The following is a 25,226-nucleotide window of genomic DNA, read 5'->3' as shown; positions in this document are numbered from 1 at the left end:
CCGCCATGACACCCGGACCGGGCCGCTCTGCGCGGCCGGAGCCGTCTCGATGGTGGGGGCGGCGGGCGCGGGACCTCCGGGCCGCCGGGGGGCGCGGCGCGGCGGGGCGGGGCCGGGGGCGGCGGGGCCGGGCCGGGCCGGGCCGGGCGGAGCGGGCGCTGCCATGGACGCGCTGTGCCGGGCCGAGCCCCGGCCCCGCCGGCCCGCCGCCGCCTCCCCGCTGCCCTGGGCCCGCTTCTCCGCCTGGCTCGACTGTGTCTGCGTGGTCACCTTCGACCTGGAGCTGGGCCAGGCCATGGAGGTGCGGGCAGGGGCCGGCGGGCTGGGCCTGGGCAGGGCCGGGGTGTGTGGAGAAGGGGAGGACGGGCGGGGTGTGGGGGAGGAGGGGGGACAGGAGGGGTGTGGGGAGAATGGGCACTGGGTGGGGCAGGGAACAGGCAGGGGAGGGTGGGGGCAGAGCAGAGGTGGGGGAGTGAGGGGAGAGGGTGAGGGCAGAGCTGTGGGACAGGGAGACTGGGAGCAGGCAGACAGGGATGGGGAGGCAGGGGAGAGAGAGCAGGCAAGGGGCGGGGGGGGGGGGGGCGCTAGTGGGGAGCGGGCAGGGCTGGAGAAGGGCCCGGTACGGAGGAAGACAGAGCAGAAGTAGTGCCAGGGACAGGCAGGGGTGGGCAAGATGGGGGCAGTGGGGGTAAGGCTGTGTGCAGGGGGGAGAGGTGGTGTATGTAAGGCAGGAGTGGGCAGGGAGGCTCGGGGGACCGGGCAGGACAGGGGTGACTGGGCAGGACGGGAGCCCTGGGCAGGACAACGCCTGGGTGCGAAGGGCCGAGGGGAGCCGGGGGCATCCCGGGATGCCGGTGTGGGCATCGAGGGGCCGGGGGGCTGGAGGGGGGTGACTGAGTGAGGTGGGCAGAGGGCTACAGGGCTGCTGAGGAGGGGGAGGAGGGTGGCAGGGAGGAGGCTGTGGAGGAAGGGTTGTGGAAAACGGCCCATGGAGGCAGGAAGGCCTGGGGTTAGCAAGCGGGGGTAGGGGTGAATCTCGCTCAGAAATACAGATCTGATGGGGGGGGCCAGCAGGCAGTGAGGAGGGGTGGGGGTGGGTGTCGCAGCACAGCGGTAAGGAGGGAGTTGGGAGCTGGGTGGGAAGTGGGGGAGCGATGGGGGGATAATGGGGAGCGGGGTGCTGAGGTGGCTCTGTCAGCCTGAGGCCCTGTAGTGTCGGAGGCTTCCCAGGAGGTCTGATATGCCCGTGGGGGGTCGTTGTCGGGGCAGAGAGGATGAACTGGGAGCGAAAAGGCTGGAACAGTTTTTCCCTATTCCCTGGAAATTGCTCTGTTTGGAAGAGGATTTGAAGGGAGTTAGATACCCGAGCCTTGTAATGTGAGGGAAGGCAGAGCCGGTTGGTGCTCTAAGAAAATGCAACATAAGGAGGCCAGATATGTCTGGATTATTCTGAACCTGAGGCATTATCTCAAATTCCTTATATTTGTTGTGTAATTGTGGGAAGTATCCCTCACTTTGCCTTTCTGTAAGAAGGTTAACACTTTTTCAGAGGATTGAGACTTTCAATTTTTAAAGTCCTGCTGAGGCTTCTGAAGGGAATGGAAAGCACTAGAGATCAAGTTACCCTATTGCTGCTCTGTTTTCTTAAATACTTGACTATGTTTCTTTCCTTGAAGCCTGAAAATAAAAATCTGCTGTAGACCTAAGTTTCACATGCTCTATAGTCTTTCCTGCAAAACCAGACCTGATATAGCCTGGAAATTATATGAATACTGGGATAATAATTAGCATTTACAATTTAATGCTTCATAGGTGTGTTTCAATATGTAGCTACGAAGGTGGTTTCTTACTGGTTTTATTACCTGTCTAGCGTTATAAGGAGAGGACTTTGTGATTGAGGTGTGCAGTAATTTGTTAATCCCCAGAAAGGTATTTTTCTTCTTTTCCTCCCTGTTCCTCCTTTGCCTACTTAAGTATTGATGGGAGAATGTTTCTCATGTGGCATAAATGACCAAGACGACTGGGAATGGCTCAGCATCTGGCCTGAGTGATGACACAACCCCGCCGTCACTTTTCCTTTGGCTGTGTGTTGTGGGTTTCTGTCTCTGAGCGGAGGCTTTGGGCAGGAGCAGGGGTCTGCGTCGGGTAAGATGCCCAGGAGGGAAGCCAGGCAGAGGAGAAGCTCTGGGATAAAGATCCCCTGTTCCGTTCTTGATGGGGTTGAAAAAATAAAAAGGCTCAAGCTGTTACTTACAGGGAAATTCCAAGTAAAATGATTTCAAAATTTTGAAGAGTGTAGATGTCGCTATTGCCAGTGGTCAAATGGTGTCATCATCGTCCTGCTTATTCTCTGCTTCCATCTGTTGCCTTGGTCCTTTCAGCTTCGGTCCACATCCTGCGCCTTGGCTCCAAGCAGGCTGATTTCTGCAGCCGAGAAGAGGGAGTTTCACGATTTGGGCTCTCGACTGCAGGTTTCTGGGTTGAAAAAAACACGTCTGTGGCACCCAGCCCTGTGGGACTTCACTCCTGGCTGGGTTTGCATGGGAAGTTTGCCATAGACATTGCCAGATCGGTGTAGCTGACTGAGATTAGATCTTGACAGAGCTCTCTGTGGTTTTGTGGATGTACGTCTATCCCTCCACAGAGTGATTGATGCACAGAAGCTGTTCACGCACCCAAGGATTACACAGAGCGACAGGCTACAAATGCTTGGAGTAACTTGCGCTACCTCACACGCTCGCAGCAAAGTGAGTCAGAAGGAGGGGAAGGCTCCTGCTCGGGAGGTTGCACTGTACTGACTGACCCTCAGAAGTCCCCTGCAGCTCTGCTTTAGGAGCAGGCCTGTCTCAGTCAGGGTTTATGTGCTGAGACCTCATCATCCTTCCCTGAAGGTTACTTTTTCCCTGAGTACAGGATTCTTCCCAGATAAAACTTTTTTTTTTTTCCCCCTTGCTGCTTCCACGTTGTTGAAGCCTGGTTAGTGTGTGTCCTTCAACGACGTGGAGTAGAAAGGCAGAATTACCCCGGAATGGGGTAGGCTCTGTGGATACAACTTTGCAGCCAAAGAGCTTGTTTAGGGTCTGTTCAGGTTTCTGCCTGTTGCGTGACTTGTGTCTGTGCAGTCGTCTCGGGGTGTAGATACACCATGGGCCTGACGTTCAGTGAGTCCTTGTTGCTTTTAAATACACAGTAGAAAAGGTGTTACAAAGGAAAACACAGGTTAATGCAGAAATTAGGTATAATTACCATTTCTGACTCATCCACCAATTCACATTTCTTCTAATAGCCAACTACAGATGGCAGAAATACCAGGGGGGGTGACGACGCGGTTCTGAGTCCCGCAGGAGCAGCCCCCCCCCCCCCCCCCCCCCCTTCGCCCTCCGACTCCGCGCGAGGCCTCTGACTTCTCTGGTGCCGCTGTCATAGAAACGCTGAAAATTCATCCCCGCGGCTCTGAAATATCCCTTTTCACAACGGCCCCGGCTCCTCCCTCCCCAAGCTTTCCCAAACACAGGCACTTTGTGAAGCTGCCTGACTTCAGAGTCACCAGGAGTCATTTTCTGGGATGTTCTTGGTGTTGCTATGGCAGCCGCAGAGCACTTGGCACCCGGGCCGATACCCACAGCAAAGCTCTGGTGCAGGGATCTGCTCTCCACAACACGCGTCGCCTCCACGCCTGTTAATTCCCTGTCAACGGGAGAGCGCTAGGTCACAAGTTAGGACATAATTTAAGCCCTTTTGGGCTACTTCTGAGACATCCAGGGACTTTTACAAATAAGAAGTTCCTTTTCATCTACTGTCTTTTTGCTTTTGAAAAGTTCTAGCAAGTAGGATTCTTACTAGGGTTTTTAATCTTGTAAATATTTAGCGATTTCCCCCCCACACCCCCAAACACAGAAGTACGTGTCAGACTGTTAAACTGAAGAGGAAGCAAAGATGCAGAAGATAAGGCCTGTTTTTCAAAACCATGATATCTGAATTTTTGGGTCTGTCAGTACTTCTATGCTCACTCCAAAGCATTTGAGCCTGATTTTTTTTTTTTCTCTCTCTTTCCCCTTTTCTCTCTCTTTCCCCTTTTCTCTCTCTTTCCCCTTTTCTCTCTCTTTCCCCTTTTCTCTCTCTTTCCCTCAAAATGCTGAGCACACATCTCCAAGCAAAACATATACTTAGCATATCTTAAACTTGGACCCATCAGTACCCACTTCTGGTCTGATTTACTTGCAGAAAGACCCCCAGAAAGGGCAGCAGCAGGGTTAGACATCTGTCTTGACTCTTGAACTTAAGTTTAGGTCATCAGCAAGCACTGCAGAAAGCACGATGCTGTGAGATTCCCAAGCTTCTTGATGAATCAGCATCAGGTGTCCAGGTCTCTGTTCCTGGTCTGTCCATTATTAACAACATAAATGTTTGTATGATCATTAAATTAGTCATAACCACAAGAATTTATTCAGTTGCAAAAATACAGCAAGCAGAGAAGCGTGGCTTCTCCGGTGGCGTAGCTGCACCACATCCCTTCGTGCTTCGGTGTCTGGAAAGCTTCGTTCTCCACTCGTGCCTTCATGTGCTGCCTCATCGCCGTAGCTTGGATGTGATCGTTTTGCTCCTGTATTTTTGTAGCTTTTGTCTTTCAGAGGAGCTTTAACCGAAGGCTAATCAGCGTAATTTTTAATTGTTAATTTGGCTCACTCTCTGAAGCTGATTAGATGACCTTGCCAAGGAATCAGGGGGGAATTGTTAGAGCGAAGCGAGCGAGCTCGGTGAACTTCCAGCACTCTGGCGTGCTGCCACCCTTGCTATTTATAGACTTGTAAGAAGAGTCAAGCGCTGAAGAGAGCTCCTGATTTGAGTACCAGATGACTCGCACGCTGACCTGAAGCAGAGTTACTGCCCGGGAGCTGCAGAAGGCTGATGAGCAGATCTCCATTTTTCCAGTCACTCAGTGCTAGTTCCTGTCTCATCGGCTTATTGAAAGCCACCTGCAATTTCTGCATTTCCCGATCAGTGAGTGCTGCAAAGGCTGTGGAGGTGACTGCTACAGATTTGCAAGTACTTTGGTTTCTGTCCACCACCCCGTGAATGCGAAACTCATTATTGCTGTAGCTGTGTCATCCCTCGCTTCTCGGTGTGGTTGTTTCTGTAGTGGATCTGGCTGGTGGCTCTTGCAGTCCTGCCCTCAGCCCTGACCTGAGAACTCTTGCATCGAGTTCTCCTTTATTGGCTTACAGTAAACGTGGAATCAGTCTTATCAGCATTTACAGAGTTCAGCTGCAGAGCTAGTCTTTAACTAGATGCTTTAAAATTCTTGACGATCTCTCTTATCTGAAATGCTGGATGATAAATTGGGTGTAACACAATTCAGCTGTCACTGGTGTGCTGACAAAGCATGAATCTTCAAGCCTGTGCCAGACCCACCTCTTTCTGTACAGAATAAATCTTGGCTAGTCTTTCAAACAACAGATCAAATCAGGGAGGCTAAACCAGAGCTCCAGATCCTCTCAGACTTCTCCTGCTTCCCATTTTCTGCTTTTTGGTCACTGTGAGCAGCATCTCTATCTGACCGGTCACTCAGGACCATTAAATAAGCGTTTTTACCCCAGAGGCAAGGATATATACCCAAGTTTGTGCCTACGACCAGACTTTGTATTGTTTAATGTACACAGGATATGATGTTTCCTAACCTCGTCATACAGCCAGAACCTTTGTCCAGACTGTCATTGTCTCACCCTTGGTTATTGCTACATCCGATCCCCTGCCCTTGAGGGCAGTAATCTTGCCCTACCTGTATCTTTGCAGAATGCTGCCGCAAAGGTTGTTTCCCCAGTCAGGGCTGTTAACACTCTCTGGGCCCTTCTCCAGGGGCTCTTCTTTCCATAGCTCCTCGTATCTACACATTGCTTCATCGTTAACGCTGTTCTTAGTCTGTCCCTACTGTCTGTCTTCTCATTTCGTTTCTGTGACAGCTGCTTTTACCTCAGAGCAGCTCGAGATGCCAGCCTTCCTCCTGCAGAACATTTCAGGGGTTTAGTGAATTGTAAGTGACTTTTTAGCAGGATTTAAAAAATCAAAATAACAAGCGACCCTCCTCCGAACAACAATTAGAAGTATACAAAGTCTAAAACTTTCCATACAGGACATTATTTTGGGCAATTTTTAAATTTGTATTTAGGTGCAGCATTGAATATTAATGTTCCCCAGGCTTGGAGAGTAAGTGTACATTAACATAATTTCAAGCAGCATTGGGATAGTCCTCTCCTGCCTGCTTTAGAGAAACCAGATGTTTGCGCATCAGGGATCTATACGGAGAAGTTAGCAGCAGGGTGGTGGGGCTGTTTGTTCACTGAGCAAGTGAAAATCGAAGTAAAATAGAAGCCATTTGGTCTGTCTCCAAATCTGCTAGAGTAAATGCAGGCTCTGCGACAGGTTCAGGGCAGGGGGCTATCGACAGGCAGGCTCTAAATGGGTAGATGTGCCTTCACATGGGATATGGTACTTTGGGAAAAATGAGGCATGCACTTACCCTGTGGAAGTGACGTTTATAGATCTGGGGAGAAGTTGCGGGGGGGAACAGAGTGATTGACTTACAGGCTCTTGTCTCGTTTGCAGTTGGTGTATCCTTATGACTTCAGACTAACAGAGAAAGAGGTAATAACTAATTTTTTTCTTTTTTTCCCCCCTGGTTGTAAAGATACTGAGCAGCAGTGATGGAGGTTTTCTTACTCTGTGTTTTTGTTTGTTGCAGAAAACTAGTATCTGCTACTTGTCCTTCCCAGACTCCTACTCAGGTAGGTAGCAGCATCCGTGGGCCTTGCCTGCAGCCTGCGGGGTGGTTTGTTGCCAGTAGGAAGGACTCGGGTTCATGATGGAAAGAGTGAGTCATCACCTCTAACGCAGAGACCGATGGGCTCTGTCTTCTAGAACTGTGACAGCAAGGAGCACCCGGCCCTTCGGTCTGAACAGAGAGGCTTCTTGTCATTTTGATTGCTCTCTGGCTGTAGAATCTGGGATCTGGTGGGTGACAGGACAATTTCTGGGTAAGCTTGCGCACTCATGCTTCCCCCGTGCCAATACAATCTAACCAGTAGTCACGACGGGTAGGTTCCCTGAGGTTTGCAGCTGCCGACTGGCAGCATTTCTGTGTTTGTGAGTGAAGCGCTCCGTGAAGAGAAATAGATGGGGAGAGGATGCTTGCGCAGCAGAAGTATTCCCAGAGCTTGTATTTCTGAATCAGAAAGGTGGCAATAAGAAATAAAGCACGTTAATTCATCCCAGTACCTGCTGCTTCAAGACTGGTCCCTGACTGTTAGTTTTCCACAGCTTTCCTCAGTTTACTTTTAAATGTTTTTAAGGTTGTACTGTCACTGGTTTCTCAGAGCTTAGTGAACACTGGGGCTAAATGTCCCTTTTATTGAAGTAAAATCTTTACTAATAGCAGTGTCTTTGTAAGGGAGCACAGTGGGAGGGGAGTGTGTCCTCTCACCCCCTGCAGGCTTTTTGCTCAGTGAGCTTCGTGTGTTTAACTCTTTCCTCATAACTGACCCCTTTGTACCTACTCAGCCCTGCTCCTGCCATCCAACTGACAAAAACTCCCCAAGACTTCACGCTGCCTTTTTTTTTTTTTCCTGCTGTACAAAGTGTTCTTGGGAGTGGGGGGAGCAGTGCAGTGTGACCTGGGGGGTGCCCAGCGGTGCTGCTTGGCTGGGTCACTCGCTGGAATTGTTGTGCAGGGGATTGTCCTTACAGTCAGTGTTCATTGGTTTAGGATTAAGGCTGTTTGTTGGTTTTTCAAAGGATGGATGAGGAGTGGTGGCTGCGGCTACTCAGGATTGATGATACTGGCCAGTGTCTGTCCGTTTCCCACCGTGGCCTGGCAAGGTTCAGCTTAATGATACCAGTTGTGTTCAGCTCTGTGTTCCTCCTGTCTCGCACTGGGTTTGGGGGGTTTCTTTGCACTGTTCCTCTCCACTTTCTTTTCAGCTTTGGAGTTCTCTACAAATCCCTCTTTATGTCAGCATTTCAGATTTAACCAATTTCCAGCTTTCTCTTTACTGAAACTTCTTCCTGAGCGTTTGTGATCTTCTCTGTCTCAGGTGGCCTGGGGGATACTCAGTTTAGCTTCCGCCTTCGTCAGGCTGGGGGCCAGAGGACCACTCATTATGAGGATGATGGCGAGTACAATAGAGAAGCCCCCCTAACGCTGCAGGTCAGTCGCCTTTCAGTGCACTACTTCCACCTGCTCAGCAAGCCGTAGTGTTACTGGGTTAAAAGCCAAACCTACTTTTGATTTGTTTTCTGTGCATAAAATACTCATTTTGTCTGGCCGTGGGAATGGTCAGAAAAGGGGAAAGCTTTCAGCACAGGGACTTTACTCCCACGTTAATACTCCTAGAGGGCCGTGCTGGGAATCCCAGCCACTCTGATGGCGGGGATGGGGTCAGGGGACCCCGGCTGAGAGCAGTGGTCGTGTCTGGGGACAGCGAGCAGATAAACGGTGGCACACAGGTGACATCCAAGAGCGCACAGCTACCTGTGCACGCTACCGTGAGGCAGGACAAGAATATCCTTGTGGTAGATCAGAGGTTTGCCTCTTTTGTTGAGGGATGACAGGTCTTTTCATCTGTTGCAGGATGTATCTGTATAAAACCAGCCGGAATAATTGGTGTGCCACAAATCCACACTCGGCTTGCTGCGTGCGGGCTGGTTTAACCATGCCCAGGCACTGAGAGCAGGAGCATCTGTTAGTTGTGGTTTTTCCATCAGTGAGTTCTGTCCATCTCATGCAGAGAAGGGATGTGCTGTTGCTTCTTTTAATTGAGCAGATGGCCGTCAGATCAACTCGTCCTCTTCTGCTTTCTCCTTTGAGATGATGCTTCCTGTGCATGTGCCTTTATAACACTTGTGCAATCTTTTTGTGATACAGTTTTATAATATGCAATCCAGAAATGGATTGCTGGTCTGAGAGGGAGTAGGAGGATTTCTTTTCCTAAATTCTGGTCTAGAGATTTTTCAGTTTGCATACATCTATACTGCTCTGTAGCAATTGGCACTGCCTCACAGATTCACCTAGCTTTGAAGAAGTAAGGGAAGTAAAACTGTCAAAGTACTTCATTTCATTGTGGAAAAATAATATTTGGGAAGGGAAAGGTGCCTTCATGGGGCCTGTGGGGCTTTAGAAAATGATATTAAGGATGGTCTTTGCGTTCAGCACTGACAACTATCCTTCCTCCTTGATGTCTGTGGGAACTTAGGAGGCGTAGTGTGTTTGAAACCATCACCAGGGATTTGTATTAAATCTATCAGTTTTCAGGGGTGCTGTGAAGGAAGCGACATCGAGCTTTGTGCTTCATCCTGAGCAGAGCTGGACTGGTACCGCCTTAAACGCCTGGCTAAGGGGCTGCGGTGGGTCCCTCCTCTCGGAAGATGAGGTATTCCTTCCTCAGCCATACACTACCCTCTAGCTGGCAAAGAAAACCCACGGTCCCAGCACATCAGTGGCAGCAGGGGTGAGCTCAGAGGGTTAGCTCAGCCAACCTCAATTAACCCTTTAGATGATGGCCCTGAAGGTGCTGCAGAAAAGGGCAGGTGCTACCTGGAGGCTGTAACGTTTTGTGAATTTAGTTTGTATCTCCTCTCTCTCTCCCCGTTTGTTAAACTCTCCCAGGCAGCTGAGCCTGGATAACTTTGGTAAGCAGGAGGGAGCGCTGTAACTGTATCCTAGGAGGAGCGAGGCGCTGTTTGGTCGGCGGCCGTGGGGGGCACAGCCGTAGCGGGGATGGGTTCTCAGTAACGGCGTGCTTGGTCTCTCTTGCAGCGGGAGTCAGCTCATTACTTTGGTTACGTATACTTCAGGCAAGTCAAGGACAGCTCGATGAAGAGAGGTTATTTTCAGAAGGTGAGTACTGCAACCAGATAGCTCGCTACTCTCAACTGGTACGTAGCTGTAAAAAGGCACCTATCCATAGCTGTAAAATAGCACCACTTCCTACGTGCCACCCACAGTGTTTCTGCAGGAAACAGCAAAGGTCACGGCAAACAGGAATATGTGGAAAGTGTCATTCCAAACAAACCTGGATGCGGTTGCCATGGTGCCTCAGTCACATGAGCGGTGACCTGCTGTCTGAATCATGAGATCCTGAAGAACTCGAACAGTTGCTTCAGTACGTACTCTAGTGTCAGGTAGTGAGAGGATGTGCTTCATTACTGTGGGCCGTGCGAGTGATACCTTACCCCTACTCTTATTATTGCTTTAATCTTCTTCCTAGTAGCCATCTGGGAATGGATTTCTGGCTGGGCTGATTGCTTCTATCTAGCAGCAGTGGCACTGCTGTTACTTCACCAACCTTGTCTCTTATCATAAATTCCTTTGACACAGACACTGGAAAAATAATATAAACTGCATGCTTATTTCAGCATAAATACGCTGAGTGCTTTATATTATTCAGATGGATAGTTATGGTCACTGCCTGAAAGAGAGTGGAATTTCAGACTTCTTCTAGAGAAGGAAAATATTTTACTTTGATCCTGAGATCCCTTTTTCTCCATGGGTCTGTGGAATTACTCTTCCAGTAGCGTTTTTTTCACATCAAAAGATAAAATGCCATCTTCTCCAACAACTGACCTTTGAAACCTGCTCTTCAAAGAGCGATGCTTTGTAGTAGATCCGTCAGGAGGTGGGGGTGCTGTGCTGTCCCAGCTGTGCTTTCACTCCTCCACCTCCAGGTAGTGACATGGAGTTTCTTTCAGAGATGCTAATACAGAAATGAGTTTCCTCATCTCCACTAAAGCAGTGGGTTGATCACTCAAAAAGCTGGAGGATGAGAGAAACTGGGCAACATGGGGACCTGATGAACAGATAGTTGTACCAGGCTAACGTCCTTGCTCTGTGGTAGACTTACAAAAGTAGTGGGCACATTGAATGCCTCAGTGAAGTATATTGTCATGCTACGATGTTTTTTTTATTTGAAATGGCAAAGTTTTGAGTTGGAAATGAGGTGTTTAAATGACCGTTGCAGAAATTTTCACTGGATCCTAGTTAATATATTCGTTAATGATTAGAGGAAGAGAATAATCAGCATAGTCATGAAAACCCCCAGTGGGACTGATTTGGAAAAGTTGTAAAAAACAGTGATATGTTTCACAAAGAAGCATTAGAAAGAAGCCAAAACAACGACAAAAAATGGCATTGCTGGAAGAAATCAGCATTATTTCAAGTTACTCTGTTCTTCCCCGGAATTCCTTTATTTTGTTTATCTCCCTAGTTTCAGTTTCAGTGGTCTGCTCCTTTGCACTTCTCCGTCTGATATGGTTGGTTTGGTCGCTTTGAACCTATCAGCAACTTATTTTTATTTTCCCTCCAGCTGATCTTTTGCTAGGTCACAATCCCATCCCTCTGAGTTGGTAGAAGCTACCAGCTGTGCTTATTCATTAAAGAAAAAGCTCCTTGTCTGTGCAGATACCCAGGGTCTCCTGAAGCCTGAAGGCTCGACGACTACGGAGCTAGCAAGAATTCCACCAGTAAAAGTGCTGCTTTTGTGCTCTTCCATGGTTTTCATGATGGTTTTTAAGTGTAGCCCTCTAGTAAGCAGTATAAGTATATGCAGTGCTAGAAGTGATCATGTCAGGGGGTCTGTGACTCCTAAATGTGCCTTTTTTCAGTCGTTGGTGCTGGTGTCACGCCTTCCATACGTGAACTTGTTCCAGTCACTGCTGCAGCTGATTGCTCCGGAATACTTCGACAAGCTGGAGCCGTGCCTGGAGGCAGGTGAGCAGTCAGATCTGGGAGGGAGGCTTTGCGGATTGAAATCTTTCAGAGCCCTTATCTGGAAGTTCTTGAAGGACAGCTGAAATGTTCCAAATTGGTTCATTCTGGAACAAATTCCAACAGGAAAAAACTTTCATCCAAGTGGTTGGCTTGTCAAAATTATAAACAGCTGTAAAGGATGCATTAATGGGAAATGTCTGACAACTGTAATAGATGACACTGTCAGTTTTGCATACAATATATTCCCAGAGAGAGGAAAAAACTGCTAATGCTCCATCTCTGTCTAGATCTTCATTGCACTAGTCAGCTTAACCATGACTTACCGACCGTACAGTGCTGCTGGGCCTGCCCTGGAAGCGGTGGCACAGGCATAAGTGGTGTCTGACCTAAACTTGCACAATTATTTGCTAGAGTGTGTGTTTGCAGCTAGCCAGGGGGACACGTGAACGAGGGATGGGCGATAATTAAATCGGCAGAACTCCTAGGACCAGCTGAATTAGCTGTATTGACCTTCAGATTAAACTCTTTTCTTTCCCTGTGTCCCTGCAGTGTGCAATGAGATTGATCAGTGGCCGCCTCCTGTGCCGGGACAGACTCTGAACCTTCCAGTGATGGGAGTTGTCATTCAGGTACTTCTTGCTGATGGTCTGTACTCAGCAGCAGACTGAGGCAAACTGGGAAGTGGGACACGTATTCCCTTTCCTTCTGGATGCTAAAATTGCTCTTTACTCAATTCTTTCCCTTTATTCCTAACCTCTGTACAATTAGAATGGATAATTGAGGAAGCTTTCTCACGTGGGTATTTGTTAGGAAAGTAAGCAAAGTGTACGTGCATGCTGACTGATCCCATCTCCCTGGATAATCTGTCTGGTTTTATTTGTAATCCAGGTGAGAATCCCATCAAGGGTGGATAAACCAGGATCAAGCCCAGTGAAGCAGTTCAATCAAGAGGTGAGATGAAGTGTGGCACAACACAAGCCAGTGATGAGCAGAATCTAGACTACTAAGGAGGGAGGGTGGAGAAGAACTGGAACTCTTTCAGCCCGTTTTAGCCTATTTGAAACCACTTTGGCCTGGGACTAACGTGGTTTAAGCTACCCATCTGGTTCAGACTGCACGCTCTAGCCTGTGTCTTTCAAAAGAGACTCTGCACGGAATTGGTGTGCTTCAGGTTATGTCTGTGTGGTGTTCTCACAGTTTTGGTTCACTTCCCTTTCCTTGGAATTCATGCGTAGGTAGGTCTCTCTCCACGAGACCCTACCTTAGTGTTCTCTGTTCTTTTGCAGCATTTGCTGTCTGAGCATCTTTACTGCTTTTATTCAGCTTTGATTTTGAGTCTTGTTCATTTGATTTTTTTTTCCCCTTTTTCTCTCCTTTGAATAATGCTGTCGTATTTCACAACTTTTGGTACCCATATTACCAACCCTTATTGTCTCTATCTGTATCTTAAGCTCTGCCTTGCACCAGAGGAAACTAGAAAATAAAGGAGCAGGCACAGGAAATCTTTTGTACCTTAAAAAGAGGGGATTCTTGGCTATCTTCTGGCAAAGGAAATTCATTTGGGCCTTGAATGCTCAATCCAGATCTGTTCCTGGCTCATACCTCTAAGCATTAACTGTGTTCTCTTCTTTTTGTGCTGCTTGTCGAGGGAGCTGCTTTGTGATTGATGTGGTCAGTTTAGATGGCGTTTCAGTCAGGATGCTTCCATGTACTAACAGGTTTGGGTTTGTTTGTGTGTTTTTCCTTCCTCATTTAGAATCTGTTACCAGCCCCACTGGTTCTCCCCAGTATTCATGAACTGGATCTCTTCAGGTGAGAGCCACCATCCTTGCAACCTTCTCCTCTTCCATCTGCTTTCCCTTCTCCCTCCTCAGAGTATTCTATAAATTATAGGGATAATGAAGAATGAAAAATCGCTGCTTTGCAGGGTGTCAGTTAGAATACCGGGCTTGCAGAGCTTGTGCAGTGTTTAAACCTGCATGCGCTGCCCCTCACAGAACCCCCATACGCTTGTGAGAGGAGGGTTTCTTTTCTTGGCTTCAGCTGTGATCAGCTTAAGCTCTGAAGCGTACCCATTGTGTGTCTGAACCAAACTTCTCAGCATTATAGGTGCTGTTCTCATAGAGATCTGCTGTAATCCACGTGCATCATCTTTGCTTTGAGAGCAGCATGACCAGCCCGCTGCTTTACATCGCTCAAAGCGTTTCCTTTAAACACCTATAAAATGGTCGAGCAACAGCGTGTGTAAAGCCACATGGCATTCTGTTGTGGGGGGCTAAAAATCAATCCTAGATTCCAAATTCCCAGCTAGAAGCACACCTGGATGGGCTCATACGCAATAATTGTGTCTGGTCTTTTCTGAACTGCATTTCTAACCTCCCTCCTGTCACTGACAGGTGTTTCCAGCCGGTGTTAATTCACGTCCAGATGTTGTGGGAGCTGATGTTACTAGGAGAGCCCATAGTTGTAATGGCACCATCCCCTACAGTGTCCTCAGAAATGGTTCTGGCACTTACCAGGTAATGCCCTCAAATTCTGAGATACCGGTAACTGTTCTCATAAATCCTGACAGTTTCTCTCTTTCAGATCTGCTCTTCTCCCGAGTCAGCTGCGTTAGGTTTAGTTTGCATGTAAGACAAAAGGCACAGCAAGAGAGTCTCGCTCATATTCCACCAATGGTGGAGAAAAGTGGATCTCCCATGTTGGGAGACCTGATGGTTCATAGCCCTGAGGAACTTTGTCTCCCTGGCTTTGAACTCTGCTTTAGCAAAAAACCAAAAAAATCCCAGAACTCCTCCAAAGCGTTAACTCTGGTAGGACAAAACACTGCTCTAGCTCATAAACCTGATGTAAACACATGTTCCTCTTCTGTGAAGTTTGTCTGGCAACTCTTCTGTCTGTTGTTACAGCTGCCTTGCTCCTCTGAGGTACTGCTGTGACTACCGCCCCTATTTCACTATCCACGACAGTGAATTTAAGGAGTACACCACCAGGACACAAGCGCCGTAAGTAGCCAGTAGACCCTTGCTACCCGCTCACCACTGTCTGTGTGAAGGAAACCCTGAGGCTAGCATTGTTCTGCCTTTTTTTTTTTCCCCCTCTTTCTAGGCCAAACATTGTTGTGGGAGTCACAAACCCTTTCTTTATCAAAACTCTCCAGCACTGGCCGCACATTCTTCGGGTTGGGGAGCTCAGAATGTCAGGTAAGGCTGAAACCAAAGTCCCATCGTGCTGGTAGACCTTGTTAGGGGCGAGTAGTGAGCTGAGAGTCACAGCACTAGCCGTCGTTTCGCACCTCTGCGTCCCTCTGAGAGCTGAGAAACCGAAGGGAGGTCTCGACTCAGACTCAGGTGATGCATAGGGTGAGCACAAACAATGGGGAAGGCAAGTTGTTGAGAGGATAACTTGCTGTGGGTTTGTTTTGTTTTTTTTTTTCCTGAAGCTTTAAGAAAAGGAGAAGTCCATCCTGGGCAGGAAGGAGACAGTTACAGAGAGGTGGAGAGAGAGACTCCAATTATTATCTATGAAGCCAAGAAAACCTCTAGGTTGAGGAGTGGGGTTTTTTTGCAATGCCTCCTTAACATGTTCCTGTTCCAAAATTTTAGCAGGGAGGTTAGCAGACAAGAAGGCTTATGTGGGGGTGGAGTTAAGGGAAGATCTGATTGAAGATGTCCAAGGGTAGAGCTGAGCCTTCTCGGGTGCGAGGTCTCGCGTGCGCCGTGGCTGTGAGGGCAGGTTTGGAGCCTGAACTACTCATTCGGTGTCTTTCCGCAGGAGACCTGCCCAAGCAGGTTAAGGTGAAGAAGCTAGCTAAGCTAAAAACTCTAGACACGAAACCAGGTAGGTGCTTTTGTCAGACATCGTTTAATTTTGTTTCCCCTTCCACATGGGGGATTTTGCGGGCATGTGAACATGGCATACCTTATTCTTTGTATCTCAACAAACGGACGTTTTGGTGTTACCATCTTCTCACACGTTATCACCTTCTCACACTTGATCTGCTACTCAGTACAGAAAAACTGTACATCTTTGTTCTGAGATTTGAAAAAGCCAATATAAATTAATCGAACAAATTATTTTAGTGTTGGGAGGACAGCTTCTGATTTTCTTGGTTTCATTTAATATATCATACCCACTTTTTAGATGTGATGGAAGTCAAAGGAACTTGCTTACCCAGAGAGAGCTGTCACTGAACTAACTGTTCATCCCGGGCCTAGCCATAAGCTGGCTCCAGTAAGTTATCTCACCATAAGCTTAACGTAAGAAGGTCCTTGAGATAGTTCAGTGTCCTTAAATCCTGCTGTGAGTAGTGGCTGCGCTAGCAAATTCATAATTTTTTAGTTATTTTTTCAATTATGCACACACACAGAGCTGCCAGGGTTTGTGCTAGGAATTTTGGTTCTGCTGTCCCTGCACTATATAATAGCACCTCCTCTAGATAGGTGGGCAAAGGTTTGTTCCTAACTTCTGCTTTTTTCCTGGTTTTGTGTTATTTTTTTTCAATCTAGGAATCTATACTTCTTACAAAACATTCCTTCACAAAGACAAAACCCTGATAAAAAGATTACTAAAGGTAGGCGGTTTCCACTCTGTCCTACATCCTGCGTGTCATTGTGGGGAAACCGTGCGAACAGCTTGGCTTAAACCGATACAACTCTCCAGAAGGAACAGACTTTTTGCTCTGTGTAATGATTTAGTCAAGTATACCTGGGCATGTTTATCACGCCAGTTTTAAAATTTTTGAGTTGATATTATGGCTTAAATGCTGGCTCCGAGCTCATAACCAAATTGAGAACAATCCTTATCAAAAAAAGAGCCTGAAAAAAGATATTCTATGTAGTTGCGATGTGAGTGATACATTTAACTAGGGAGGGGAGGATGGATTTGGGGCGGTGCAGTTTTCCAGACTCCTCTGGACTGGTTGCTTATAGCGATTTGCACATTCTGCGTCTGCCTGCACGAGGCAGAAGAGCACCTTTGCGAACACGCTGCTTGTGCTTGCAGGGGATCCAGCGGAAACGCCCGTCCGAAGTCCAGAGTGCCCTTCTGAGGCGTCACCTCCTGGAGCTCACCCAGAGTTTCATTATTCCCCTGGTGAGTTGAGCAGAGACTTGTCGGAGCGCGGGGAAGCGAACGGGAGGTGCTTGAGTGACGAGTTGGCACTTGCCCTCTTTTATTCACCCCTACCTGAGCATCTGTAATAGATCCAGGATGTGGCACTCTATGGAGATGTTCTACTCCGTGGAAAGGAACTAAATGGCTCTTGAATGCAAATTTCAGTCATTAGTGTTGAATCTGCAGGTTGGATATTCAGCACGCCGTGTGTAAAGACAGAACGTGGTTTCCTGCGATGCAGGAATAGGTGTTCCCTGTTTGGTTCTAACACCAACCCTTTGCTCTTTACAGCAGGGAGTCAAAGCAGATACGTAGGGAAGGGACGGGACCCCAGACCATTCCTCTTCCCCTCTGACGCTGGAATCAAACCCACTGCCAGTGCAAAACCTGCCCTTCTGGCTTTGGGAAGCTTTGCTGTAGAGCTTCAGAGGCCTCTCCCCGTGGTGATTGCCACCCGAAGGCACATTTTAGCAAATGCTTTCTTTCAACGCCCTCCCCCTCTAGTCCCACTACAGAGCTGCTGGTGCTGGTTTGGTGACCATCCAGTCGGCTGAGTTTGGCTCCCCCACTTGGGTTTCTCCATCATCTTGGCAGGTAGCACATGGGAGGACTGAGCATCTTCTCAGATTCCAGTCCCTCCTGCCAGCTTATTCCCACCTGGCCTTTTCTCTCACGGCACGCTTAGGATTCTTGCAGTGTAGTTTTGTGACCTGGCCCCTGGTGGAAAACGAGCTGGAACGCTCAGGCTCGTGTGAAAATGCAATTATAAAATAAAAACCCAAGGAGAGTAGGAGGCTGCTGGTTGGGCCTGTGATGCTTTGGAGAAGACTGTCAAACTCTGTGACCACGCAAGAGGCTCCTTGGTTGTTGTAACTTTTGTTTTTTGAAATTTTTTAAATTTCTTCTTAGGAGCATTATATCGCAAGTCTGATGCCTCTGCAGAGGGCCATTACTCCGTGGAAGGTATGTTCAGTTGTCCAAGTGCTTCTGCTTTCCTTCGACTGTGGGGATTGGGAATAGTTATGCCATATGCTGATCCCATACTCTGATACTCTGCGTGAACTTCCCCCGTTGAAGGAAGAGGGTTATTACTCCTTTAACCAAAAAAAAAAAAAAAAAAAAGTTGAAACAAACATTGGGACAGATGCTTCCTGTTTTGCAGTAAGCTCAGCTATTGTGAATCTCATTTGAATTTTACTAACAAGGCTTGTTAAGGTGTTTGTACATTTTTTGTTCTCATAGTTACTGAGTCTGCCTTGTGCAGCCTCTGCCATTGTAAAACCGACCTCATTTCCCCCTGTTTCTTTGGGGTGCTGTGTAATATGGTCTTTCTGTTATGCAGAATCCTCCACAGATTCGTCCTTTCCGCCAGGAAGATTTCATGAAGACCCTTGAGCACGCCGGTCCCCAACTTACCTGTGTGCTTAAGGGTGACTGGTTAGGCCTCTACCGGTAAGATTTTGGTACTTAGTTGCCTTATCCCCTTAACCACCAGTGCGAGTTATAATGAACATCAAATCCTGAAGTAGAATTGGGAGAAAAAAGGGAGTTTCAGGACAGAGACTGGACACCTGACGGACATGACTGAAGGAGTGATGGTCAGGGAGAGCAAATGCAGGGCAGAATCAGTCCTGTGTCTTACTTAATCTCTTAAATGAGGAGATACAGTCGGGTTTAGACTGGATTTAAGTCTACTTAAGCGTCAACTCTCCATCTTCAGGAACTTAAACTCCCTGCCGGAGAAGGGCACTCGTCTCTGACGTCAGCTGTGTCATTTATTGTCCTCCGGGGAATCTCTGAGGGGTCTGGTCCAGGGCAGGTGGTGTGTAAAGACTCGTAGGTCTCCATCCGGTAGCGGTTGTGTGTCTGTACAGCATTCGGGACAGCGGCTGTTTCATTGTCACCGCACAATGGCAACACTCGTGGAACGGAGAAGGGTGTTGTTTCTTCAGGGAGGAATTTGAGAGCATGCAGGAGAGTTTGTCCGTCGTTTTCGTACAGGATAATTAGTTATAAATGGGATGGGGAAGACGCTTATCACAGTGTGAGTAGGAAAAATCCAGAAATCAGTTACCCAGTGGGAAGGAAAATGGGAGATATATAGATACAGAGGAGGGAAAAAATTCCAGAAAGTGATCAGAGACAGTAATCATGGATTAGTATGTTTTGTTGCCATTTTGTGCTTTAATGTATTTAGCAGAAAACAAGCAGTTCCACTCCTTATGGTGTGGGTGTGGTGGACAGGTTTAATTTTGGATATCTAATATTTTGAAAAATCGTAACAAACAACAAGCTGCTTCAATAAATGGGTTGAGCTTTGCAGGGAAGTGATGTACATGCAGAAGTTTACCCACTCCAGGGTTCTTAACTCTGTGAGATGTTGCGCATATACTATTTCTTGTGTTCCGAAGCCATGCCCTGAATTAAAAAATAAGAGTGTCTGTATCACAGCGGCATCGTGAGATCTTGGCTGGGTTTAGGACTCCGCTGTACGTGAGCAAGAGTCCTTGAAGTTGCAAAAAGAAACTGTGCAGACATCAGCTGAGGTCTGCTGGTGAAGGGCTCTCTGCAGGCAGCCTGAGGAGGGAGATGGGAGAGCTGCTGAGTGGCGGCTCTTAACGAGGGTGGGGAGGGGGGGTAAGTGCTGAAATACAGCCTCACCATCTCTCGCTGTCTAGGAGGGGCCGGCCGAGCACGTGCTGCTGGAGTGGCTGTTCCTCACCTCTATAAGGCGTCTGAAACCTTCTCATCTCTTTCTTTCTCTGCTGTCACAACCCTTGTCTTTCAGTTAGTGGCTTTTCAATCCTGTTTGGAATTTGATCTGAAGTTCTGTGACACTCGAAAAGCAGGTTTTGTGCTGCCCCCTGTTCATTTTCCTGCGTAGCTCAGTAAAACCGGAGGTTTACACCACGCTGCACCGAGAGGGGTAGATTATCCACCCTCTGAGGTAGCCTAGACATGCCTCGTTTATGTAGGAGAGATGTAAATCACTGGTTATACAGGACTTAGGCTGCGCTAGCAAATGCTTGAAAGCTTTAAACATCAGGAAAGGAATTAAGCAGGATACTGCAGAGGAATTTCTTCCTGTGTTGAACCACTGCCATTATCATAACTCCAAAGGAAAAGTGGGCCAAACTTAGGCTGCGGGGGGTGAAGAGCACCGCTCCCTGCACGGGCTGAGGCGCGAGCGGCTGCTGAGGAAGGTGTGAGGCCGGCAGGATCGTCCCTCTGGTCGGTGACAGTCTGCTCAGCTCTATCGCGTTAATGCCTGACAGGAGAGAAGCCTCTGGAGAAGACGAGATAGGGGAAGAGCGTGTTAGCTCATAATCAGTTACTGTCCCTCGTGGTGCTGAATCGGAATGCCTCTTCCTCTCACATCTGTGCCTGCTGCAGTAGGAGCCAGCAGGCTTCTCCGCCTCCCCCTCTGCCCCCTTCTCAGCGTCGCCTCTCTCTCTGCAGGCGCTTCTTCAAGTCGCCCAACTTCGATGGCTGGTACCGTCAGAGGCACAAGGAGATGACCCAGAAGCTGGAGGCCCTTCACTTGGAGGCCATCTGTGAAGCGGTACGTTGCGGCCGCAGGTATTGAGGCCGGCGCCGGGCGATACCTTCTCAGGCCCGAGAGGAGGGCGAGGAGGGCACTGCTGCCTCGGAGGCTTCCTGGCGCCGCGCGGGTCTGCGCCGGAGGGTGGGGGACGGTGCCCTGTGCCCTTGGGAATCGCAGTTCCGGGAGTCGCAGCACATTTGGGGGACAAGGACACGAGCAGCTCAGCTCCCCTGCTCTGTTACCTGGCATGGGTCCTGCTCTGGCTGCTTCTGTCAACTATTTTTCATTCATCAGGCCCTTCAGAGTGCCAGACTGGAGGCAGCATCTGTTGCTGCCTTCCTTAACGCCAAAGGAATATAGGTAGGACTTTTAGAGGTGACTGCTGCTACGGTTTCTTCAACGGAGCAGCTGCTGGGGTAGTCCCAGGAGCTCTGGCGTCCTGCCCAGGTGCATCCTCAGCTGCAGCGCTGCTGCCCTGCTCAGCAGTCCAGGTCCTCGAGTGCCGTGGGGGGAATGCCAGAGCTGTCTCCTTTTTTAACAGGCCTGATTCTGGCAAAGAGATTTAAATTCTGAGACCAGCACAAGACTCATGGTGCTGAAAGGAGGAGGGGAGCCCTGCGCTGCCTGCATGTTGCTGCAGCTTTCCTTGGTTCTTCTCTTGCAGGCCGGAGCGTGATACTGTCATGGGCAGAAGAATGGGGAGAGCTCTGTCTTGCTCATTTTGGCTTAAGTGCTGCGAGCAGAGTTGTGAAAGAGGATGAGAAACTTCCCCCTTGCTTTTATTTCAGGCTTTGCTTAGGGATATGTCTTTGAGAAAAGCTTCTGTAAAGAAGAAATGTCCCTGAAGAAAGCTATTCTCTCTCTTTAGAACATTGTGGCCTGGATGAAGGACAAGTCTGAGGTGGAGATTGTAGACCTGGTGCTAAAACTTCGTGAGAAGCTGGTGAGTTTTCCTCCCTTCTTCCTAAACTTGTTCCTTTCTGTCGTGGCAGGGAGAGACCAAGGATCACACTTGTTGCTTAGAAAACTGTCTTCTCGCTCCCGGACTTGGAGAACTGGCAAGAGGGACAGTCATGAAACTTTAGTGTTTGTGTAGAAAAGGATTCAAAGTTGTATCAGAAAATTTTATCAAAATTGTATCAGCACTAGCGTGGCCAGCAGGGACAGGGAAGGGATCTCACCCCTGTGCTCGGCACTGGTGAGGCCGCCCCTCGATGAGTGGGTTCAGTTTTGGGCCCCTGACTCCAAAAAGGCCATTGAATGACTCGAGCGTGTCCAGAGAAGGGCAACGGAGCTGGTGCAGGGTCTGGAGCACAGGTGTGATGGGGAGCGGCTGAGGGAACTGGGGGGGTTTAGTGTGGAGAAGAGGAGGCTGAGGGGAGACCTCCTGGCCCTCTGCAACTGCCTGAAAGGAGGGTGCAGAGAGGGGGGATGAGTCTCTTGAGCCAAGGAACCAGCGGCAGGCCAAGAGGGAATGGCCTCAAGCTGCGCCAGGGCAGGGTCAGACTGGCTCTTAGGAAGGATTTCTTTGCAGAAGGGGTTGTTGGGCGTTGGAATGGGCTGCCCAGGGCAGGGGGGGAGTCCCCATCCCTGGAGGGGTTGAAGAGTCGGGTTGACCCAGCGCTGAGGGATCTGGTGGAGTTGGGAACGGTCAGGGTGAGGTTCATGGTTGGACTGGAGGATCTTCAGGGCCTTTCTAACCGAGATGATTCTGGGATTCTGTAAAGTTCTGACTCTTTCCATCTCCCTGAGGCTCAGGTGACAGTTTCCCGCCTGTTGCCTCATACCCCAAGCTAAAGAGACAAGGTGAAGTTCGCTCAGCCAAAGGCAAAGCGGAAAGAGGAACTTCGAAGCTATTTTAAAACTCCTCTCTCTCCCTGCAGGTGAGAGCCAGGTGCCAGCACCTCCCTGTGAAGGAAGAGACGCTGCGGCGGGTGGGCCTTTACATCGAGACCATCATCGGCTCCTTGCCGGAGGATCTCCAGGCCGTGCTGCACCACCACTGAGCGCACTGAGGGGACTCTCCTGGGGAAGGAAGGACCCTCCCGCCCCGCTCCGAGCCGCGAGCGGCTGCAGTTGCCTTTGGAAAGGAAAGTTCTTCCCTGATCCAGCTGGCGTGGCCCGATCTCGACCTTGCTCACACCCAGGGATGGTCTTGAGGGTCAGAACCACGGCAGGAATGGGGAACAGCGTACGCTGTTCTGCCTAGTCCTGCTTTAGGAGCTGGGTTCGGGGACTGTAAAGGAGAAACTGTTCCCTGGGTGGCTGTTGGCAGGTCCCAGCGTGACAGCCAGGCTGCAGCAGCACGGCACAGGCTGTGCAAAACGTGCCGCCCATATCCACAATCCATCTTAGTCTAGTGCTTGGGCTCACGGATTTTCGGTGCCGTCAGCTGGCCTGGAAGTAGCAGGACCAGCGCTGCGAGGAGGGGGTTGTCTTCAGGACAGCTCCTGATAATAACGAGAGAGATGCTAATCCCCCCTGCATACAAGTGATGTGGAAAAATTGGCACTGCCCCTTCAGCAGCCTGACTGACAGCGGCAAGAGCCTCAAGCCTCAGCTGGGATGGGAGTGGGAGGACGAACTGCTGCCTGCGGAACGCTGCTGGTTTTTTCTCCAAGGCAGAGGAGAAGGGGCTGGTGCCTCTGCAAGGAACGGAGCTCTCCAGAGATGGCGGCGGGGTGCGATAGCTACCGGAGAGCCGGAGAGAGGAGCTGGTCTCCAGTCGGAATTTATTCTGCTTGAAAAATCAAGTTTGTGGGCTCTGGTAAGGTACAAGATGGCTGGAGCTCTGCCCTGGGCAGTGAGAGCTCTAACGCAGTCAGCTTGCTCGCCGATAAAACGGGGTGGAGAAGCTGAGTTTTCCAGCCTGTGTCAGCCTAGCTGAGGGGGACATGGCGGAGTGGCCCGGGCCATGCCCCGCTGTGCCCAGGTCGGCAGGGAGCAGCCTGCAGCTCTCAGCACAGCTTGTGCTCAGCACGGCCCCGCTGCCCCCTCACCTCCCGCTCGCCTCGGGCAAGGAGAGAGATGGGCGGGGGGAGGGAAGGACGCGGGGCTCCGCATGCCTGGGACGGGGTTTGATGGCTGCTGCTCCAGCTGCCAGTTAGGCCAGGCCTCAAGGCCGGGTTTTAGGGGGGCTCTGGCAGCCTCGTGCCCTCCTGCTCGGGGCGGGAGAGTTCAGCACTTCACGGGGTGGCAGCGGGGCCATGGCACGAGCTGTTGGGGCAGATGTTGGGTTCCTCAGAGGGGGCTGAACTCTTCCTGCCTTTTCCCCTCCAGAGCTGGGACAGGGCAGGAACAGCGGGGAGCCGCCCACTTTCCCCCGCCTCCAGCCTGGAAGCGGCCAAGGGAGGAGCTGTAGTAATGAGTTGTGTCCAGTCCTCAGCCCTGGCCGCCCTGGGCAGCGTCTGTTCTGTACATAGAGTGTGTGCGCCCGTGCCATAGCCCTGCAGCGACTTGGGGGGACCGAAGCACTAATGTATAGTAGAAAATATTAGTTTAAAAAAAAAAAAAATTAAGCCAAGCTGGACCCTGTTTTTGAATCTTTGTAGATTTAGTTGGTTGGGAACGGGGTTGAGCTGGGCTGCTCACGGCCCTCAGCGTCACGTTTGCTCAGTCGACGTCTGTCCGGGCTGGTGTTTGGCATCTTGGATGCAGCTCTTTGCCTCTTTCCACCTGGTTATTGATTTTTGGCTTTGCATCGGCCTGGCTCTCCACTCTCCCTTTCACCACCCTCCTGAGGTGCTGGTTTCTCTCCTTCCCCTTCAGGGCGTTGGAATCGGGGCCCTGCTGGTGCCCAGCCTGCAGTGCTGGCTGGGGCCCTGCCCCACGCTTGTCCAACAGTGTTTTAACAGAAACGTGGCACAACTGGAGCTGGGGAGGGCCAGAATCTTGTGCTTTGTCTCTTCTCTGCTCCCCCAACCTCCTTACTCTTTTCCCACCCTTCCTGCCCTCTGGGAATCTCCTGGAGCAGGATCAAGGTTGACCCAACTTGTCCTCCCACCCCTTTGCTCTCGTTTCTGCTGGCAGAGCTTTGGCCTCCCCTGTAGCTCTCACGGATTCATCTGGGTTGGAAAAGCCCTTCAAGCTCCTCCAGTCCAACCATGAACCTCACCCTGACCGTTCCCAACTCCACCAGATCCCTCAGCGCTGGGTCAACCCGACTCTTCAACCCCTCCAGGGATGGGGACTCCCCCCCTGCCCTGGGCAGCCCATTCCAACGCCCAACAACCCCTTCTGCAAAGAAATCCTTCCTAAGAGCCAGTCTGACCCTGCCCTGGCGCAGCTTGAGGCCATTCCCTCTTGGCCTGCCGCTGGTTCCTTGGCTCAAGAGACTCATCCCCCCTCTCTGCACCCTCCTTTCAGGCAGTTGCAGAGGGCCAGGAGGTCTCCCCTCAGCCTCCTCTTCTCCACACTAAACCCCCCCAGTTCCCTCAGCCGCTCCCCATCACACCTGTGCTCCAGACCCTGCACCAGCTCCGTTGCCCTTCTCTGGACACGCTCGAGTCATTCAATGGCCTTTTTGGAGTCAGGGGCCTCGCAGGGTTTTTTTTTCCCTTCAGCCAAATTACTTTCTCTCCCACCAACCACATGGGCGAGGGCTGGATCACAAACCCTCCTGGTGCTCACCAGGTTCCCCCCGGGAGGGACCCCCGGCTGCTCGCTGCCTCAGGACTCATGTTGTTGTGCTGTCTGGCCGCCCTTCACCCCTCGCATCCCCCACCCCGCCCAGACCCGCCCCCCCGCCCCCCCCCCCAGCTCCTTCACCTTCCTGCTGCGTCTTCACCGTCCCGATACGCCTCAGTAGGT

The 25,226-nt window shown here is 50.1% G+C and overlaps 1 protein-coding gene across 3 annotated transcripts; it reads left to right on the top strand.

The window, feature by feature from the left end:
• Positions 1–126: 126 nt before the first annotated feature.
• On the top strand, positions 127–23,940 carry DENND6B (DENN domain containing 6B). 3 transcript variants are annotated; one of them, XM_074828161.1, is made up of 20 exons: positions 127–301; positions 6,604–6,642; positions 6,740–6,782; positions 8,088–8,200; positions 9,809–9,889; positions 11,653–11,758; positions 12,308–12,387; positions 12,647–12,709; positions 13,515–13,570; positions 14,155–14,277; positions 14,668–14,763; positions 14,867–14,961; positions 15,533–15,598; positions 16,267–16,331; positions 16,763–16,852; positions 17,783–17,836; positions 18,216–18,325; positions 20,333–20,435; positions 21,286–21,360; positions 22,301–23,940. In XM_074828161.1, exons 1-20 carry the CDS (start codon positions 164–166, stop codon positions 22,421–22,423), a joined length of 1,719 nt encoding a protein of 572 aa, XP_074684262.1. In that variant the 5' UTR covers positions 127–163; the 3' UTR covers positions 22,424–23,940. The 3 variants fall into 3 exon arrangements, with proteins under 3 accessions (XP_074684262.1, XP_074684264.1, XP_074684263.1); XM_074828162.1 differs by lacking the exon at positions 127–301 and adding an exon at positions 2,446–2,747; XM_074828163.1 differs by lacking the exon at positions 22,301–23,940 and having other exon boundaries at positions 21,206–21,339.
• Positions 23,941–25,226: the final 1,286 nt, after the last annotated feature.

Source organism: Strix aluco, chromosome 5 (assembly GCF_031877795.1).
Source record: "Strix aluco isolate bStrAlu1 chromosome 5, bStrAlu1.hap1, whole genome shotgun sequence".
NCBI classification, from domain to species: Eukaryota; Metazoa; Chordata; class Aves; order Strigiformes; family Strigidae; genus Strix; species Strix aluco.
The sequence above is the reverse complement of the archived record's forward strand: the minus strand, read 5'-3'. Positions and strand labels throughout refer to the sequence as shown.

Bases quoted from the DNA above. Each gene is read 5' to 3' on its own strand.
- DENND6B (XM_074828161.1), top strand. From the start codon at position 164: ATGGACGCGCTGTGCCGGGCCGAGCCCCGGCCCCGCCGGCCCGCCGCC. The intron at 11,759-12,307 runs GTGAGCAGTCAG...GTGTCCCTGCAG, and splicing joins GGAGCCGTGCCTGGAGGCAG to TGTGCAATGAGATTGATCAG. The intron at 14,962-15,532 runs GTAAGGCTGAAA...GTCTTTCCGCAG, and splicing joins TGGGGAGCTCAGAATGTCAG to GAGACCTGCCCAAGCAGGTT.